The sequence below is a fragment of the Protopterus annectens genome, chromosome 13.part0 (genome assembly GCF_019279795.1).
Source record: "Protopterus annectens isolate FY-2018-M chromosome 13.part0, PAN1.0, whole genome shotgun sequence".
Classification (NCBI taxonomy): Eukaryota; Metazoa; Chordata; order Ceratodontiformes; family Protopteridae; genus Protopterus; species Protopterus annectens.
In genome coordinates this window covers 508403960-508424357 of record NC_056747.1, presented here as the reverse complement: position 1 = coordinate 508424357, position 20398 = coordinate 508403960, and the positions used below count along the sequence as shown (strand labels likewise).

Here is a 20398-nt window from a genome sequence, read left to right as displayed (position 1 = left end):
GTATGTTGAAAAGGTGTTTGCAAAGTGCTGTTTGAAATGTAACCAGAGTGTGCCTTACTGGAAGAGAACAGAAATGTAAATGTACTATTGTAACTGTTTAAATGTATACATTTTAACAGTGGAAACTGGAATACAGGAGGTTAACTTCAGTCCACCAATCTTTAGAAAAATAACTGAAATTAAATTAGTTTATGGCTAGGCCATAAAATATGGTATCCTTCAGTTTTCAATGCAGCAAGAGACACAATGTCTGTACTAGGAAACTTTCTATATTGTCTTTAGGGTGAACTAATTGCTAGTCTTGAAAGCATGAATGAATGCAATTGTTTTATGACTTCCAGCATCTGCCAGAGATCTGAGGAGAAGCCCTTGTCTGTATATTTTTACAAGTACATGCTAAATACTGCCAACTTCAGCAATGGGGGGTTTGGCCTGGGAACTAGAAGTCAGATGACAAGAAGTGATGTCATTCTGCAAGATATCTCAGCAGTAATATTTTAGATATTATTTTGAGAAGTCTCTTAGTGAGACAGAGCATTCTGTATTCTGTCTTGGACCTGACAACAACAAGAACCATTCACCACAATATCTGCCTTGCTCTAGTAGTAAGTTCTTAAAGTATAGTATAATTCTCTTAGATTCAGTCAGGAATATAGTGAAGCTTAGTTTAGATATTTTTCTTTATTTATTTTAGACTGTCCTGCAATGTTGTTTTAAATATTTCTTGTGGTTTTGAACTATGATGTCACTGTGAATATATATTTAGAATTGTCTTTTATTTTATTATCTATTATTAAATATATTTAAACTTTTCATTGTGGCTGATCTGTGTAGAGATATTTAAGTTTTGAGAGTACTTGCAATTTTACTTGGTGACACTGTGTGGGCCACTCTTAATAGCCTTGCTCTTGGTCAAACTACCATTTGTATTAGTAATAATATTGCACAGTAAGATTGGACACCCTTTGTTAAGGGCCCCAAAGTATCTGATAAGGATGACTGGTGGCAGTGATAACTATCTTATAGTATGGGCAGAAGGGGGCATAGCTAAGAAACCTGTGCCAGCCTTTCCCAGGTGTGAGCAACCATGTGAATCAAACCTCAAAGAGTGTATGTGTCAGCTACTTGGGCAGGGTCATGAAGCACTAGTTGACAGGGAGGTGCTGGAGGTCTTGGCTTGGTCACTCAGCTGAGATCTCAACTCTATAGCTATGCCAGTGGGTAATCTTACTGGGGATCTGGAGGAAAAGTGAGAAACCAGCCCCAGACTGACTGTGGTCTCTGTGTGCTCTTAAGGGAAATTGCACTTGATGCAGAGAGCTGCATCTGGAAATACTGTGTGTACCCGTTATCCTCTCCGTGAACATCCCCCACTATTGATAGTGGTGAGGGTTGCAGTTCCTTGATTACTGGTCCTGGTGGGGCATCACAGCAGTACTTTGCAGGAAGTATTGAGACAAATAGTAAAGACATTATTATATACTTTATATTATTTTACATAAGTCAAAGACATGTTAACATATAATAGCTGGAGATACAAGAGCAGTGTTCTAATAAATAAGTGCACAAGTGTTTTGTTTTACAAAAAATATATATTATATAAATGATGATAAAATAGTTAATTGTGGATTTTGTTCTAATAAATAAAATCAGTGTTAATACACATGGCATGTGGTAAATAAACTTTAGGTAGCTCTAAGAAGAGGAATATTTTAAGTGTTATGGGTGAGCATTGTGTTTTTATCCAATACATAGGCATTGCAAATATTTTAATTGTTATTATTTTGGTATTTTTAAATCAGATTATTGTGTCTCATATAGTGTCCGTTAAAGTCCAAAGGTTTTTTTTTTCATGTGCTTAAATGTATTTACAAAGTTTAAATAAATGTATCCTTGGGTATTATGCTGGCCTTGATAAGACTAAGATTAGAACGGATTCACAGTAGTACATTACACTGCCATGGCTGTACTATGAAACACCAGATGACAAAATCCCAAGTATCAGAAAAATAATTCCTGAAAAACAGAAGGACAAAAAAATGAACCTCATGTGTTTTTGCAGGAGGGCAAACCCACTGTACCTTGATGTGGGGAGAAAGACCCTGAAACTTGTATATGTCAAGTCTGTGGTTGAAGAAGGGGGAAATCTGCACAAAAAAGTGATTGGTATTGAGTTCTTAAGGAATTTTGGGCTGCAACAACCATCACTAGAGGAATTTCAAATCTGCCACTTGTAGACATACCCACAGGCATATGACATCATTTGCATGAAGAAATTAAACCAACTATACATAATTCCACAAAACATTAAAACACAAAACAAAAAAAATCCTCCTCAAACCTTCAATCAGCACTGCAAAAAAAAAAATTAAAATGAACCTTACCCATGTCCTTCTAACATCACTTAACATGATATATACCTACACAGACATTTTTGTTCTTTTTGTTTTTAACTAAAATTCCCTCTTCGGGATGTAGCTAAACTAAATGTATCAAATAATTAAAAAGATTCAAAAGGTCCCTAACTAAAAAGATCACAGGCTTAAAGTCCCTGAATTACCAAGAGAGAGCCTGAAAACATCATCCCTTAATTCAGCATCTTATACACTTTAGACAGGATATCTCTGTCCAGCATGCCATGCCATTAAACAGCTAATTGCCATCAACCTCCCATATCTCAAGTCTAATATATACACGAGTACTAGAACCAGGGACCTAAATCTTCACCAACATATAAATAAAACATGGTGGAGGGACAGATTTATTATCCAATGCCTCCCAAAACCTTTGGAATAAACTCTCCCTGCGTGTTATGCAATATGTCTCACTGTCTTCAGTTATATATTACCTAGATGACTGGAAGGGTAGACACAATATTTACTCTATGACTGACTGGTGTGGCCCTGCTGTAGAAAGGAGGTTTAGCCTAAGGGAGGCTACTGGCAAGGTTTAAATGGTCTTAAGACTCTATAGCCATGAAATATTTATATAGTTTATGAAAATGTTTTTGATTTTTCATATGCATCTCTCCACCCTGTCCATGAAAAACATAAGACCTTGTTTCACATGTTTTATCAAATACTTCAGCTTCAGGCTGCAAACCTTCCCATTAAACTTTATAGTTATAATCTGTCTCCAGCTTATCAACCTGGTGGGTGGTCATCTAAATTTTTTGTTGTTATATTATTTGTCTTCCTAACTTCTCTTCTGCATTTCCTTAACTTTCTAGTGATTTTCAGACATTAGAACTGTAGCTGGAGTATAAGGTTTATTGCTCAACTTTCTGTGGAAAAGTCCACCATCACCTACAGTTTAACTCAACTTTTAGGTTTTGTTTCTCCCTGAAATTTGGTTCTGGTAATGTTAATTACATTGCATTTCCTTAACTTTCTACAGATTTTCAGACATTAGAACTGTAGCTGGAGTAGAACATTTATTTCTCAACTTTCTGTGGAAAAGTCCACCATCACCTACAATTTAATTCAACTTTTAGGTTTTGTTTCTCCCTGAAATTTGGTTCTGGTAATGTTAATTACCAGAAACCTGCCTGTACGTTATAAAACTTTAATTTTCTTAACTTGGAATCAAAGGAAGGGAAAGCCCACCTACCTTTTTAAAACTTAACTACTGACACGCTTTGACATGCCACAGACAAAGGGAAATCTATAGTTTTTCCTGTGAAGTACTTACCACAGTGTTACATAGGCAGCCATCAGGCTTGTTGATTTAAGCAACTGGTATAAAAATGTGCAGATTGATGATGGGACTTTGGCACTACCTTGTTGCTTAGAGGAAGAGAAAAAACATCAGTGCACATAGTTGTCCACATTGTCATATAATAATCCAATTGTTACATGTATTCTTTATGTATTCCTTTTTGTACCTGCAGCAGTTTTATAAAAAGTAGTGTTTTTCTTTTATACACAGTATGGAGAAGTAGGAATTTGTTATGCTCAGAGATTATAGTTTTGGCAAAGTTTTAGTATGCTGCAGTATATAACAAATGAAGGGGTAGAGGTGCAACAGAAGTGGGAAAATGCAGATCCTTATCGTGCTTTAGTGGCAACTCCTCAACTCTAAGCCATGGCTACTAAGTCTGTATTGGCATTCATTTTGGAAAACAATGCTGTTCTACCACATTACAAATGTCTGCCAATCGTACTCACCAGTACCTTTCACCTAGCAGTTGCCCCATTTGCCCCACCCTAACTACTCCTATTGAAAAATGTAATACATTAAAATATTTCTGCCTCAGCTTAAAAAATAACAAACTCAAAAACAGATGGTTACATCTGTTTCACACTGTACTTGTAAAGTACTTTTTTAGAAAAACACAAACATTCAGGGTAAATAAAAACTCTTCCTTCTGTAGACACTGGTGAATAGCAGAATAAGGACTTTGAAGTGTTGTGTAAAAGCTCTTGGATTACAGTGATAGCTTTGATACTTGAAGATGCCTGTGGGGAGAGATTGCCAGTACTTGTATGACGGCAAAATGATTTCCTTACAAAAGACTGCACATTAGTGTCTTTCTTTGGCTGGAGCTATATAACTGCAGTGAATCACTTAAAACAAGACCTGAAAGAAAGTTGTATGTAGGGCATTCAATGAAAGCACCTCTGTTACAGAAGATTTTTAAGATGCATATGACTCATACTACTCTCATTGTATATCAGTAGGACAAGAAAACAACCATCATTTCCTTATGTCTAGCATGAACTATATAATGAGGACCTAAAATGGATTCTGGAAAGGAGACATGAAAGTGGTAAAGCAAGATTACAGTAATATTCCAGACTTCATGACAACCATTTTGTGGAAGACCTATTCAAATTTTAAAAGAAGAATGTGAGTGATTTTGAAATTTCAAAATGGTTCAAAAAACAAATATGCAGTGAAAAAATACTCATTTGATGTTCAAGGTGAAGTTTCCATGTAATATTTGTGCTGGTAGAAATCTGATCTCTTACAGTCCATTATTCCTGTATTCCACATTTTGAGGTGGTCCTCATGCCTATTGCTATGGCTCTATTTTACTGTACATTGTATAGATTTCATGTTGTGTGCCTGAATTCCTGACTTTTGTTTTTGTGGACCATTGACAGATTTGATGGCATCTGCTGTTCTATCTGGAATGTGCTAACTGCAGTGGTTTTGTCTGTCAGTATGATTATTTACTATGATTTCCCTACACAAGAGTGGCCTCTCTACAGATATAAACAATTCTAGATCGATCAGCCTCACTATCCTTATATGGAAAGCCATGGACTGTATCATAGCAGTACTCATTTATGCCAACACATGCAACTTAATGGAGTTAGATCCCAGTTAGTTTGGTTCAGGGAAGGGCAGTCCTGTCTCCTGAACCTAGTAAATTTATGTGAAACGTTTACAGAGGCTGTGGACAATGGTCACTCTGTGCACACTCTTATCTTGATCTGGCCATGTCTTTTGATTCTACGCCCCCCCCCCCCCAATGCTGATATTGTTAAGAAATTGGCTAATTTAATGTGAACTCCAGTTGGCTATCTGACAGATCCCAGGTTATGAAAGTTGCTGGTACCCTCTCTGAATGTAAAATTGTAACTAGTGGGGTACCACAGGGATCAGTACAAGGTCTTCTCTTATTTTGCAGACACAATCAAATATCACTGGTGTGGTTGACCAAGTTTGCTGATGACTGCAAACTGGGCACTGTTATCTGTTCATCTACTGGTACTAAACTGCTCCAGCAAGGACTGGAATATGTACATATGTGATGTACTGAAAACAGTCTCAGGTTAAATGCAAAAAAAGTACAACATAGTAGCATTCAGTTAAAAAAAACTATTCCCAGCTCATATATTTTAAATTATACTCCTTCTCCGACAGGCATGGTCATAAGACACCTGGGTAATTATGTGGACAATTCTCTCTCTCATTCGATCATCACATTTTCACCCTAATCAGGAAATTCTTCTGTATAGCCCAGTTAATTTCCAAGGGAATGTCTTCAAGACCCAAAGAAGTCATCCTACCACTGTAGTCTTCCCTTATCAGACCTATCATTTAATATAATGACCAAAGTATAAACCAAAGCATATTGCTAGATTAGAAGGGACCCAGTGAACACTTATGAAGAAAATCAAAGTCCTTAAAATTTTCAACTATCCAGTTAGATTAGATTAGCACAAATCTTATGTCACTCAGTAGCTGTTCTGAAGTGACCCATGTCTTGTTTATGAAAGTCCTAATCCTATGTGGCCTTTTCTTTCTTTGCCTCTACAAGCATCCAAACTAGGGACATAAATCTACACCAACAAATAAACAAGACTTAATTGGAGAGAGAGGTTCTTAACTCAACTTATTTCTAGCCTATGGAGTAAGTTACCAGTACATATCAAACAAAGTACTACACTGACTACCTTTAAGGCTAGTCTTGATAACTGAATGGGTAGACCCAAGTTTACAACAGGACTGTCAAATACAGCTCTGTTCAATTTGAGAGGTAACTAATTAAGAGGAATGCATAAATATTTGTGTGTCTGCTTAAAGGTTTATATAGCTAGGCATCTTATGGTCCTGGAGATGACTTGCGTAGCATTGTTTCTGTGTTTCTAAGAATCTATACCTCCTTAATGACATATTAAATTACATAGTTTCCAGTTTTCTTTGTTTGGCTTCATCTAACGGATTTCCAGGTCTGCATCTAATACTGAAAATATTGTGTTGAGATCACATCTTCAACTTTGATCAGGAGGTAATGCTTTTTCTTAATCACTCTGTTTAGATCTTGTTGATCACTACAAATGTGAACCTTGCTTTGCTTCACAGCAGTAACCCTACTACTCACCCATTCTGCTGGTTGTATCTGCTTTTTACTAATACCTAAGCCCTTCATTTGCTTCAGTTCCTGCTCATTTCTACTCCTTAAAGTTACCAGTACTTTCTTTGGCATATGTATCCCTGGCAAAGGATCAGAATTATTTTTTTTTTTAATTTTCTGGCAGTCTTCCTATATCTGTAATTAAGTCAGCATAGTTTTGTGGGATATTATTGGTGTGGCTCTGCAGAATATGTGGGATGTCTCTTCATCTGTGCCTGAACAAACTTGTACTTTAGCTTCACACTGTGAATTTGTTTTACCACTCCTAGTGTCTCACATCCCAGTTTACAAAGAATATTAGGATAGCTACTTTCAGTGTTACAGTTTATAATATGATCTCAAAGATGTTCTTCTTATTTTTATATAAGCAACTTTTGACCCATTGACTTTAACTGTTAACCCAGAATATTTTAAGAATATGCACACAGCTCTCTATCACTTTTAATTTTTTTTTGTATCTGTGTATGCATATTTTTTTAAGTTTTACACATTTTGCATTTTAATTCTCATCATTTCTTGCTGTCAGTATCTTGTACTGTTATTGCAGTGACAGTTGGTGTAGTTTCATATTTCACTGTATCAGCTGTTTTCCTTTCAGTAATTCCAGTAAATAACTCATTTGCATATTTCTGTTCAACAGCATGCAAATTCTTTTAAACACACTTGTATTTTTCTTTATACCTTTTTTTTTGCATAATGACTCCATTTGGCATACATTAAATTAAATTGGTTAAAAACAAAGACAATAGTTCCTATCATGCCTATACCCACACCTCCTACACAAGGCTTTGTATTTCAATTGCACAATACTTTTTGTGCATCACATGACCCTCTTTCTTGTTACCATTACTATTATGTCAAACCTCTTTGTTTCTTAACCATTACTTTTACAATGCATTCTCACTTTCTCACTATTGCTTTTTTGTTTGCCATATTTTATCTTGTACACATTTCTTATTTTCTTCTTTTATTTAGTCTAGACTACAAATGTTTTACTGACTTATGTTTAACACATTTGGCCTATAGTTCTTCTTACTAATATAAGTCCTGCCTTTGAATCTGAAGTGCCTGGTCCTTTCATTACAAAACCATTATTGGTATATTTTTTGCATATTTTTGATTGCGTGTTTTTTGTCATAATTGGTTAGCCAGAAAATGGAAGCCATTGCCTACCATAAATAAGATGAAATTCAAAAATACAAACTGAGTATTTGTAAATAGTATGAAGCCATCTGAAATGTCACTGTTTAAACTTCAGATGTAATGCTACATAAGTAGCATTCAGTGCTAATAGAGTCTTCAAGGAAACTGAATTTATATGTTCAGTTTGTATTATTTATGGTGTCATTCTGAAGTTAGCTTTGCATGCTAGCTAACAAAATCAGGTAGCAACACTTTTGTCATGACTTTTCTGATTAGCAATATAAATTATAGAAAAGTAAATATATTTTCATTACTTGCATTGAATTTTATATAGGGATAATTATGCATAACAGTAGCCTTGACCATAATATTTCATCACAAATTATGCCAGGTAGGGTGCTTCATACTAACAATTCTACCAAAAAATTTGGTTTGGCTTCAGGGATTCAGTTTTCTTTCTCATTATGCGCAGTGTACAATGACTTAAAAATAAAAGCAGCTTTTCACTATTGCAAGTAAGGTACACAATTGTTAATTATTAGGAATGAATTAGCTATGACTTTTTGCCCTTCAAAAGATTTTAATGTATTTTTCTGAATGTAAGAACATTTCGCCTCTCACAGTATTGTAAGGTTGCCACCAGTCCCGCTATCTGCAAGACACTCATGTTTTGCATCTAATGATCCTGTCTCCCACATCAGAAAGCAAAGGACACAGAAAGTCACGCTTTCACTGAATCTCTGAATTGCAAAGACAAAGCTGCACTCACTTCTTACTTTTTCTCGGGGAATTCAGAATTTCAATTGTGATGTCATCACCTGGACCTTTAGGGAGAACTGCTCCCTGTCGGGTACAAATGGTGAAAATTGTGCAGTAACTGGCTGAAATTCATGTAGGGGTGGGGAGGTCACATGAGGAAGAGCCCTACAAAGCTCACAGCTGTAGAGTATGTTACAGTGCTTTTACAGCCGTGAATAGTAATTAAAAATATATCTTTTTAAACCAGCCAGCCATCAAGCAAGCTTGAAAGCCAGAAAGGAGGACAACCAGCAAACCAGCCTGTAAGCTGGCTTAAGCTGTTACTGTGTGCTAAATAATACTTTTGAAGAGTAATCAGTACAAAAACCTTAACAATGATGATTGTTCTTTGCTAACAGGTTTGCTATTTGGGGAACCCTGTCTATAATTAAACTTGTGTGTTAGTCTGTATGCATTCTTTGTAAATGACATGAAGAATTTCATAGTTTTGTTACAATGTCAGTATTTTGCTGTCATATTCTGTTTTTCTTTATTAAAATGCTGCTAATCAGTTCACTTTAATGTTGATTTAACCAGTGGTCTCACATTATATATGAAAACAAATGATGATTTCAGTATTTGTTTAAATTAAATTGTTATTTTGTTTTAAAGGACACATCAGCATTCTCTTCTGTTTCTACTAACATCCCCTTGTGACTATGCATTGCCTGATTTTTGCAGTTTGCCCACATAACTTCAGAATGGGATTAGTTTCCCACATAACAGCTGGAGACCCTCATCTCCGTTTGTATTAGCAGGGTCATTCACTGGTAGTGTTAAAGTCTATCATCAACTTACCATATTAAAAGCCTGTCTTTACTTTTTTGTGGTTTTCTTCCTCTCTTTAGCTAGGCATGCATGTCGGCGGGATTTTTAGAAACAAGATGCTTCTTAGACAGTTTCTCTGTCACGTTTTGATGCTGCCACCTAGTGGTGTTCTTGTTTCAGTAAACCGGTCCTTTTACCATTACTGGGACATGTGAATGGGTGCTCAGATCAGATACCCAAACCTGTCTATTCCTGGCAGGCCTTTACATTCAGCAACTAAAACAGCTGTGTTCTCAAGTTGATGCATAGTGGTTCTTGCTGTACTGCTACATCACCAGACTGGGTAAAAGTTTGGTATGTAAGCAAGGAATAGTAAGGTCAAGGGAAAAGCTCATCTATCAGGAGGTGGAGTGCCACATAACTGCAGGTGCTGAATTCTCCATTGTGCTTTGTAACACCATGAGTGCTATTCATAAATAGTGTGCACAACTGTGCAGACTTGATACATGATAGATTAGTGTACCAAAGCTGCTTCACTTCATAAAAGAGGTAACCATTATATTCCATGAATGGAGTCCATATGCTAGTGAGCCCCCTCCCCCATTGTATACCATTCAAAAAGCTGAATGCATCACAGTAATATATGGTTCTGCACATTAACCAATAATACTGCTCCCAGCAGCACACTGAGCCACCTCCCTGCTACTACGTTGCTCAGTAATGTAGTAGTACTGTTAAACACACATGCACACACACACAAAAAGGAAAACACTTCTGATGCATGGTAGAAAAAATTGCTATAAAAAAACAAATAGGCAGCTGGATGTAGAAAACGCAGATTTATTTAGAAAATTATCCTAAAAACGAGTAGTACAGGATTTCGTCCTGCCAACAATACCGGAATTTCATCAAATAAATTCAAAGAACCAATACTAACCCTTAAATAAAAAGAAAACCAATCAAAAATTCAATTAAAATACACACTTCTTCTTAGAGACCAATCAGTAACTAGCCTCATGACACATCCGCAGCACACAGTCTTCACTCAGAAAGCAACTTGTTTCAAATTTACGTATACAATGTAGCAAAACATGGCTCATTGAAACATTTTGTGTTCTATTCGAAGTAACATGTTGCAAATACGCCTAGCATCTATCTCAAGCAAGCTTTTAATTTTAACAGACATGCCAGAGATTCTGCTTTGTTTGCTACTTCGAATAGAACACAAAATGTTTCAATGAACCATGTTTTGCTACATTGTGTACGTAAATTTGAAACGAGTTGTTTTGTGTGTGAAGACTATGTACTGGGGGTATGTCATGAGGCTAGTTACTGATTGGTCTCTAAGAGGTGTGTATTTTAATTGAATTTTGATTGGTTTTCTTTTTATTTAAGGGTTAGTATTGGTTCTTTGAATTTATCTGATGAAGTTCTAGTATTGTTGGTGGGACGAAATCCCGTACTACTGGTTTTAAGGATAATTTTCTAAATAAACCTGTATTTTCTACATCCAGCTGCCTATTTGTTTTTTGATCGAGTTTGCTGCCTTTTGCTGTTGCAGAAAAACTTGCTATCACAGCTAAACTTGTCCTGCCCCCCACCCAGTGGTGCTGTTGTCTTCCTACCAATGGGAGTTTACACAACACCAGATTCTTTCATTACTGTAACATGGTAATGACCCCAGTTTGTTGTCTGCCTATGGAATAAATTTCTTTGACTCTCTCTCCTTAGCATAACTGCACACTGTAGCACAGTGCTTCCCTGTCCCAAGCACATTGGTGTAATAGGCACTCCTGTGCACCATTCAGGAAATGTTAATGCTCTGAGTATGCTGCTGCACATTGCTGCAAGTCATGTTCATGAGCTAGGGTGGTCCACGTCAGTGTAAAAGCATAGTGTACAAAATGCATTTTTGCATCTGTGTACTATTTCTCTGAATACAAGGGATCCAGTTGTTTCTGAATACTACACAATGAGATATACTCATAAGAATGTTTCAGTTTCCATGGAACTAAAAAGGAAGGCTTCCAAACTCTAAACCCTACTAAATTTTGATGAACTAAAATGCATGAGAGTGTGGGATAGGTATGTTGTTCAATAAATGTGGAATTCTAAGCACACTTGTTTTTAATGTAATGTGATGTTATTTTTACAAGAAAAATAAAATATATTTTAATGCTAAAAAACATAATACAGGCAAGCTAATATGCAGTGATGTAATAAAATAGAGCAATTCAAAAATGTTCAGTTTTGAACTGGCCATTCTAGTGCTTTCCTTTGTTTTTACTCCTAAGGGTGGTGGTTCTGTCAGCTGGAGAATAAACGTGGCTGGATACCTGCTTCTTATTTAGAACCACTGGATAGTCCTGATGAATCAGAAGACCAGGAGCCCAACTATGCAGGTGAGAGCATATAACTTCACTGAAACTACAGGACCTTGAGGCTTTGGGAAAGCAGGATGTGTGTTTCCACAAAAATCATTATATGTTACCTGTTTCATCAGTATGAGTGGTTTGTTTTCATTTCCTTCTTCTTTCAGAGCTAATTTGCTAGTTTTTAGCAATTCCAGACTACACTGCTTGTTTTATCTGTATTTCTTACCATTTAAGTTACACTTGAAGTTGCAAGTGTATCATGCAGAATGACAGCAACCAGATGACTAAGAATGTGACAGACTTCAGCAGGGAGCTGTGCAGAGCTTGCAGCAGAAACCTAGATTTTAATGATTAATAAATAAGGATCTCTTGTACTGCTTAGGCTATCTATTGCTTCTTAAATATGTTGCAGGCATTTGTTATTTAACATTTTATCTCCCATTTCAAAAGTCAAAAGGAGAGCCTTAAGCATTCTAAATGCACCTTTCATTTCTGTCACTGTTTACTATACTGCCTGTTCAGGAAGGTTGTTATTTCTTTGTATAATCGGTGGGATTCCCACCTTGCATCATCAGGTTATGACATTTAAAGGACAGTCTCTCGCTTGCTTCCTTTCCTCAGCATTACTTGGGTTACGTTTTTTTTTGTTTTTTTTTCTTGGATTATATTGATTCTCAGGCAGGTTATTCAGTGTATTTTGCCACTCCCCTCTGAATTGCATTTGTTCTATGTGTTTACATAGTTCCTCAATCACTGATGAAGACATGACCATTCAAAAAATGCTGAATCTCAACTAATCAAGAATGCATTTAAACTAAAATACACCTGCACAGATATCAATACACTTTTTCGAAGGGGGCAAGTCTGCATGCATCTCTCATGAAGGGGCATGTCCCCCCACACTTAATTTTACACATAGTAAGTTTGTCATACAACAGTGCGGAAAGGTGAAACTTCCCTGAAACAAAACATATCAGTCTTCTGCAAAGAGCAGTGCCACAGCACCTACAACTCTGTATTACTCACTGTGACTGAATGCAAATCTGAGCAGTTGTCTTTGGGCAGTTAGATTCTGATCAGTTGGTCATTGGCCACATACAGGAAACTTTACTCCCGTGATGAGGTCTGCCAAAGTACTCCAGGTATTACTGAAATCTTGCCCTTGCAAGCACCGCTGACACAGTAGGTGAGAGGAGGAGGGTAACATATGCAAGACTGAAACAGAGCTGATGGAACAATACAATGTAGTACAGGAGACAAGGAAGGTAGAATTATGGATGTGAGAAACAGAGTGGTATGGTGTGTGTGCCAGGTGCTATAGCTGGAGAAAAATGGAGGAAAAGCTGAGTACAACAGGAACTTCTGCTAAAGTTAGGAATCTTAAAATCTTGAAATCACTGTCCATGTAGGAACAGCAGAGGGATACAGAAGTGATTAGAGCAGTGCAGAGGAGAATTACAGCAATTGTGGAGGGACTTAGTCAAACAAGCAGTATGTTTCTGAGAGATAAACAGATCCTAGGAGATAGGTACAAGTCTTTCATTAGTATTTAAACTAGCTGGTGGAGGTGCAGGCAACAGTATCAGGAAAATCCTGGCTTCCAGTTTCAAAACAAGAAGTTAGTTAGTGAAGCAAACTTTGGCAGTAGAAAAAAGAACAAGAAAATATAAGCAGTTAATTGGGAACAAGAATTCTAAGAGTGTAGACATAAATGAGGCACTGACAGGGCAAGTTAACGTAAAAATGTTAGGTAATGAGTACCAATATCCAAAGTCTAGGCAAAAATTGTACTAATTGTTAGTGGTGGAAGAATTAAGTATTGAAACTGTGGCAAGAAACATGGCACACAGTGAACCAGTAATGCGATGCAAATATAACTGGGCACATAGTTTACAGGTGGAAAAAATGTGAATAAATAGGGAAGTGCAGACCATTGTATAAAAGATGGTATTAAAGCAACAGAATGTACAGCTATACAAGGTAGAGAGAATGCACTTTAGATCACACTGGTGGAGACCGGAAAAGTCAAGACATTCAGCTTTGATTAACCACTCTGTAACCTGCCCACCCTGCTTATTCACTACCAACTTTTGTCACTGTTTTTTAGTCTTTACAGTGAATCTTAACATCAGACAAGTCCCGGCATGCCCCCATACCCTCTCACCCTCATAGAAGTGAGTAGGTATATACTTCACTGTCATCTCCTACTGCTAATCAACTTCTTCAGTGCCCAGGCCACTAGTTTAACCCAGGTCATCTGGGTCATAGTCAGAGCTTCATCTGTCTATACCATGAAGTCGACTTCAGTCAACAGTTAGTTAAAGAAGTGTAGAGATCTTATTAGGTGAACTCAGGATAAAAATAAGAAAACTTCTTAGCCAATACAGTGATGAACCGCATTTCAGTATACATTACATAAGTACTAGTCTTTCACCTGCATTGCACAAATGAAGATCTGTTAATGTATTCAGACACTATTAACGTGAAAGTATTATTTGCAGCCTGTTTATCCAGTTTAGTACTTCTCCATTTCATAGTCTTGTGCATATGGTTTCACAATTATTCATTGTTTGGTGCTGCAGGCATAACTGAATATTAATTATACCATACTAATCTGATCATTCTTGACAAGAGTAAAACTCTTCTTATACATTTCTGCTACTTACTATTAAATAACTCAGGTGTGCTTTTCAAGGTAAACTTGTTTGCTTCCCTCTTCTCCATGTCCCCACCCTCCAGTAGTTTTTACTTTTTTTGTCAACACGCATGCTAAATAACACTTGTTGGTAGATACATTTATGCTCAAACCTTCAGTTTTTAAAATTCAGTATTTGCATCTATTGTTTATGGTCTAGATAAGGGGTATGAGGTAATATGCATACAACATTTTAACTGTAACTGTTTCTGACCACTCAGTGTCTGACTGTATTTTCTCTGATTATAACAAAGCAACAGATAAAACATGTATTATTATTTCGTACTAAACACAGAGACATTACACAGTGCTCTGGGTCATTTCTTGGTTACCATTGGCAGCACTTTTTCCTTGTTATTAGTTAATTTATACTCCATGGGATTTTAAAAAGCTTAGCACAATGCAGAAATATTGTTGTGGAAGGTCCCTCCATTAAGCTAAAGCCTTTCCAATTCATAGATCACTCTACTGCTGAGGTTCCACTCACAAGGGCCTCAGCGTGGAAACTAGTTTCTTAGTTTTACAGGTGGTAACAGTCTGGGAGAGTGGCTAACATTAATTAGCCATGTGCTTTCCCCTAGAAATGTCTGTGGCTCTTGATTTGTTGTCTAAGTAAAATTTTACTCTAGAAATGAAATTAAAAAGAGAATGCCAGCAAAGACAGTGGACAACTATTTACTCCTATGGAAGTACTCATGGTGTAGGTAACTTCAGGAAAAACTTGGGGATCTGTTTGTGTTTGCATGTCTGTGGGGGCATGGTTAAGGCCATGTGAGTGTGTGCGTGTGTATGTCTGAGTGGCCACAGTGGGGGGTTAGGTAAGGAATCTTGAGTTTGGATGTGTGTATATGTTGACTTGTGCATGTGAGCATATGGGTGAGTGTTTCTGTGAGTGTAATCAAGTGGAGGCAGTTTTTGCATGAGTGAGTGTGTTTGTGTTTGTATGTGTGTGCAAGCGGATTCCTTTGCTAAAGTGATGCAAAGGCCACTAGGAAAAATGGTTGTGTGGTCAAATGCAACAGTGCAGTGTATGATTCAGAGAAATGTTAATGATCTGATTTATTTAGTTATTTGCTTTTGATTACGGGAAATATTACAGTTGTACAGGTGCAAGGTTTCATAGAATTGTTCTCTGATGAAATTTGAGTGGCATCTTACATAACAGTGTTTTATAGGTTTTGGTGTTAGAGAGCAGCAGTGAATGGTGAAGGCTGGGAGTGGTCACTAAGAGAGGCAAACAGAATAACTGATTGGATTCTAACAAACAACCACAGCAGTATTATCACATCTAAGATGGTTTCTGTGGCTGAGGATTTATTAAATCTGGTAAGGGTGTTTATGACTTGAGTAAAGTTATAGAGATTGCAGAAAGTAGTAGAGACATTTGGTGTAAAAAGGGAGTTAAATGGATTGCAGGTGAGTCTGTTAATATCTGCGTCTCCCAATATGATGGTTTGATGTGGAATATTTGAGGAAGCCCAGGAAAGAATATCCTCAAACATTGGAATGTTGCTAGTCTGGTTGGATGGTGTGTAGAGGGTGATAATGCAAATGTGTTTGTGGTTATTGAATTTTAGGATGGATACTATCATTTTAGACTTACTAAACTGTAGGTTACCTGAGGTACTGGATTTGGAATGGTATACAAACAGTGGAGTTCCCACAGCCTGATGCAGTGAATAGTGTTTGTTTGTATATATATATATAGATATATATACAAGAAAACAAACCATGTTAACAAGTTCACAGTTACAAACAGTAATTATCTTGAATCCAGCATTACATAAATTGCTCAATTCCTGCTTTCCCTTAAATGTCACTCTTCCACAAAAACATTATTCTGCATGTATTGTTCCCACAATTTCCATTTTTTATGTGTAATTTGCTCCTACCCTTTTCTAAAGATCCCACTTCCAATTATTGTATCTTCGTTACAATATTCACTACTTCAAACCCAGCTGCTTTAGATTTTGATTTCCATTTTCTAGTTTTTTTTGGCAGCCATCAGAATTAAACTTAACAAGGCCTTAGTGTGTCTATGCAACTCAGATCCTGTATCCCAACTCCAAAAATAATTTGCTTAGTTACACCCATTTGCTCACCCAATGTTTCCATCAAAGTACTCTGTAGAGAGTTTTTAAAATCTGCCAACTCATGACACTGTCAGAAGCATGTGTACACAGTTACTCCTTTCTTCCCTATCACACTTCCATTTGCCATGTACCTGAGGAAGAATACTTTGGAGTCTGTTTTGGTCATAAAAATACATTTTCAAACACTTCCAAGCAAAAATCCTTAATCTTTAAGACTTTGTTGCATATTTGGGAAGCCATACATATGTCCTTCCATTGTTTCCTTGTGATTTGCTTATCTAGTCTTTCTTCCCAATATTTTATAACCTCCACTAATTGATTCCTATAGTTTATCTTGCAATATTTTATATGTACTACTAATTATCCCATTTTAACAGCAGCTTCTGTTCCAGATTCAACTAAAAACTCTACCACAGCAGGTCTTTCACATAGGATTTTCTGATTCCTTTCTCTTTGTCTATACTCTGATATCAATCCCTGATAGGGGAAGGCAGTCCCAAGCCTGCAGTGCAAATGTCTTCTTGGCCTCTTTCCATTCTAACACCCTTTCGTCTCTAGCTATTTGCTCTCAATATCTTCATTTTTCTGACAAGTTTTCTCATATAAATTCCAGCTTCCTCTTGCTTATTCTCTGTACCCCTAATGGCAGTCATCCCTATCAGCAGAATCTCCCTGGTTAGTTCTTAGAATACTTTCTGCTACTTTTTTAATATAATATTTTTCAGTCTACATGATGATCTATGGGAGTGCATGTCCTTTATGTATGATGCCTTAGACAGACTGATTCACACACATTGGAACATGCAATGTCTTGTCTGGCATGCCTGCCAGGAGTGAAGAGCCATCCAGGGAACCGGTCATCTGTTACATCTACAGATGTTAGCCATCACAACTGTGGATGAGCAAAATCCTGGTCCAGCAGTTCTAGCACTACCACAGCAGCATCTGTCATGGAGGTGTCTACTCCCAGGTGAGGTCATTCCCATGGTCATGGCCATTGTTATGCTGGCACATCTCCAAGCAGATGTTGCTTTAGGTCATACATCTAGCCAGTGTCATGGTCATCCAGTGCAACTCCTGGCAGAGTATATTCTAATGGGTGAGGGCATGTATGGGATGCTGAACCAGCTGACAAGCATGCCCTGGACCTGTCCAGTAGACCAAGCTACAGTGCTGCAGCTACTGCTGAGTCTATGTCACTGCAGACCCACACTCATACCACCATGGCCCCACACATCACACACCTCCACTAACCCCAGCCCTTTTCTACATTAAATTCCCCCATACCTGTACTAACATTTCATGAAAAAAATCACTTTTTAAATTCATACCTCTCAGCACTCACACACTTCACTATGAAAGGCATATACTCCTGTACTCTGTTCTCCTCTCATGCAAATATTGATGCTAAGTGTGGCCAACCTATGCATGGGTAATCCCAGCCTGGTGTTGGTTTTGCATGTATTGCTTTATTGTAGTGTATTTTCTTAACTGTTGTAGTGCAACCTACTGCTCTTTGCTTGTGCAACAGCATACGGTGCCTACCTTCCTATGGCATGATTATCCCCTACTGCTGGCTCCTTCTCTGACTCTTTATCTGACTCTGCCTCCACTGCCAGTTGTGCTGTGATTTGCTGGTGTTACATGTTCCCACATTGCTGTAATTTCTTCTTTCTAATGTAATATTGTGTAGAATTACACACACAGACAGTAGTTTTGCATATGTGGTAGGGTCATACTGCGGGACACCATCAGATTAATCCATACAGTTAAAGCATAGATAGAGCAGCCCAAACACACATTATACTGCTTATGGTTTGTGATTGTGCATGGTTATACCCATGGTCTGTTGGATTGTGTGGATTTCTTAATGGCTGTCATGAGACAGGATTCCAGTTCATAGCCAAGATCACCAACAAGATACCCCTGTGGGAAGTCACCCCTCCCTCACAAACCATTAGTACAGATCACAGGTGTGCCATATGTTTAAATTGTGATAACTGCCTGGGTGGCCTGTGCACACATTGTAGGTGATACCCTGTATGTTACATACCACCTTGCAGTTGATGAAGTGATACTGTTTTCACTTCAAGTATCTCCTTCCTAGTTCAGCTAGTAGGGCTTTTATTTCAATGTGGGTACAGTCTAAGACTCCCAGTACCTCAGAGAAACAGGTTACATCATAGAAATCCCACATGGTGTTGTCTCTGTCCTCCAGGGAACATGGGAACCACATATGCTCTCCCACATGCTGAAGCATGACATCGAGGAACAAATGGAATATTCTCAAGGCAGATGCCTGAGACACTCCCACTGTGTCCCCAGTTGGTTGCTGAAAGGTCCCTGTAGCTAATTTACATCAAGCAACACATACCTTAGTATCCACTGGGATAGATACTCCACAACTCAAATGTGGTTACAAACACGACTAGTACATTTCCTCAATTTCTTGGATGGTGTCCCTAACAACACAGTAACAGTCCACAGTGTCACTGTCATGGGGCCATGAAATGCTCAATACAGGTGAATGACTCTGTTTGTCTGAGGGTGACATTGCTCACCATAATGTGTGGCTGCAACAATAAGAGCCTTTTGCAGATACACACGTATAATAGCTGTGACTACTCTTAATATTACTTTGAGACTTGCTCAATCTGAACACAAGCATTCAGCCTAATTCTATTAGTCAGTGGGTACAGCTCCATTGCATGTCATTTAAACATTTCTGAATCACTCTGTCATCTTGTTTTGCCTCATTATCCTATAGTATGCTTCATTATATAGTCATTAGCATGCAGTGTGACTGAGTATGCTATTTGGGCTAGCCACATCATGACATTTGGTTTTCTGAGTTGCACACACTCTGCATGTGGCTGTTAATCATGCAAATTTGCTTAGTACGATGCAGGAAAGTTTTCTGGATCCATCCCCATATTTCATTATATATTCATGTCATAGGGTTATATGATGTCAGTTTTAGACATCAGTTTTTTGAACTTCACCAAGCTTGTAATTGTGCTTTTGATTTGTGTAATGCACTCGCATATGTTTCAAATTTTAATAATCAGAGATTTGCAACACGGACATAAGTACCCATGGAATCAGTTTGCTCTTGTTTGCTACATAAGCAAATTCAAGCCATCTGCTGATCTCTGCAAAACTTAAGTGGAATTTTTCACTGCGTGTTGCACTTTTGAACTGCATTTTTTGCCATATCACGGATTACTTTAAACTGTTTTATTTTTAATTGTTGCACTTTGTTTGCTGTAGCATAGACTGGATTCCAACCTGCTGAATCTGGTTCTGTTTGTATAGCTCGAGCAATAGACCAGACCATCTTTTGTTGGAGAGGGTTCCCCTGTCCCCTGGTGGCAGGAGTGTGCAGTTTGAGCTCATCTTATTGGATGTTACTGGGGTGAGGCTCAGTTTTGAACATTGTGTTGGTTGGTTTGTTTAAATCAGCTTGCTCTCATTTTCTACATAAGCAAATCCAAGCCATCTGCTGAGCTCTGCAAAAGTAGAATTTTCACTGTATATTGCACTTTCGAACTGCACTTTTACAATAGGAGAAATAAATTGCTGTCTAAGAGTAGGAAGGAACAGTCTGAAAACTGGAAGCACTCTCTCTTCAACTTAAGCAAGCAAAATAAGACTCCTAGTG

The 20398-nt window shown here is 37.6% G+C and overlaps 1 protein-coding gene across 1 annotated transcript in view; it reads left to right on the top strand.

The window, feature by feature from the left end:
* The window catches only part of NCF1 (neutrophil cytosolic factor 1), a 277900-nt gene that overhangs the window by 100024 nt on the left and 157478 nt on the right, over positions 1-20398 (top strand). Inside the window, exon 7 of the mRNA XM_044054133.1 lies at positions 11869-11976. Within this exon, the coding sequence (XP_043910068.1) occupies positions 11869-11976 (108 nt within the window). The remainder of the gene's footprint in view (positions 1-11868; positions 11977-20398) is intronic.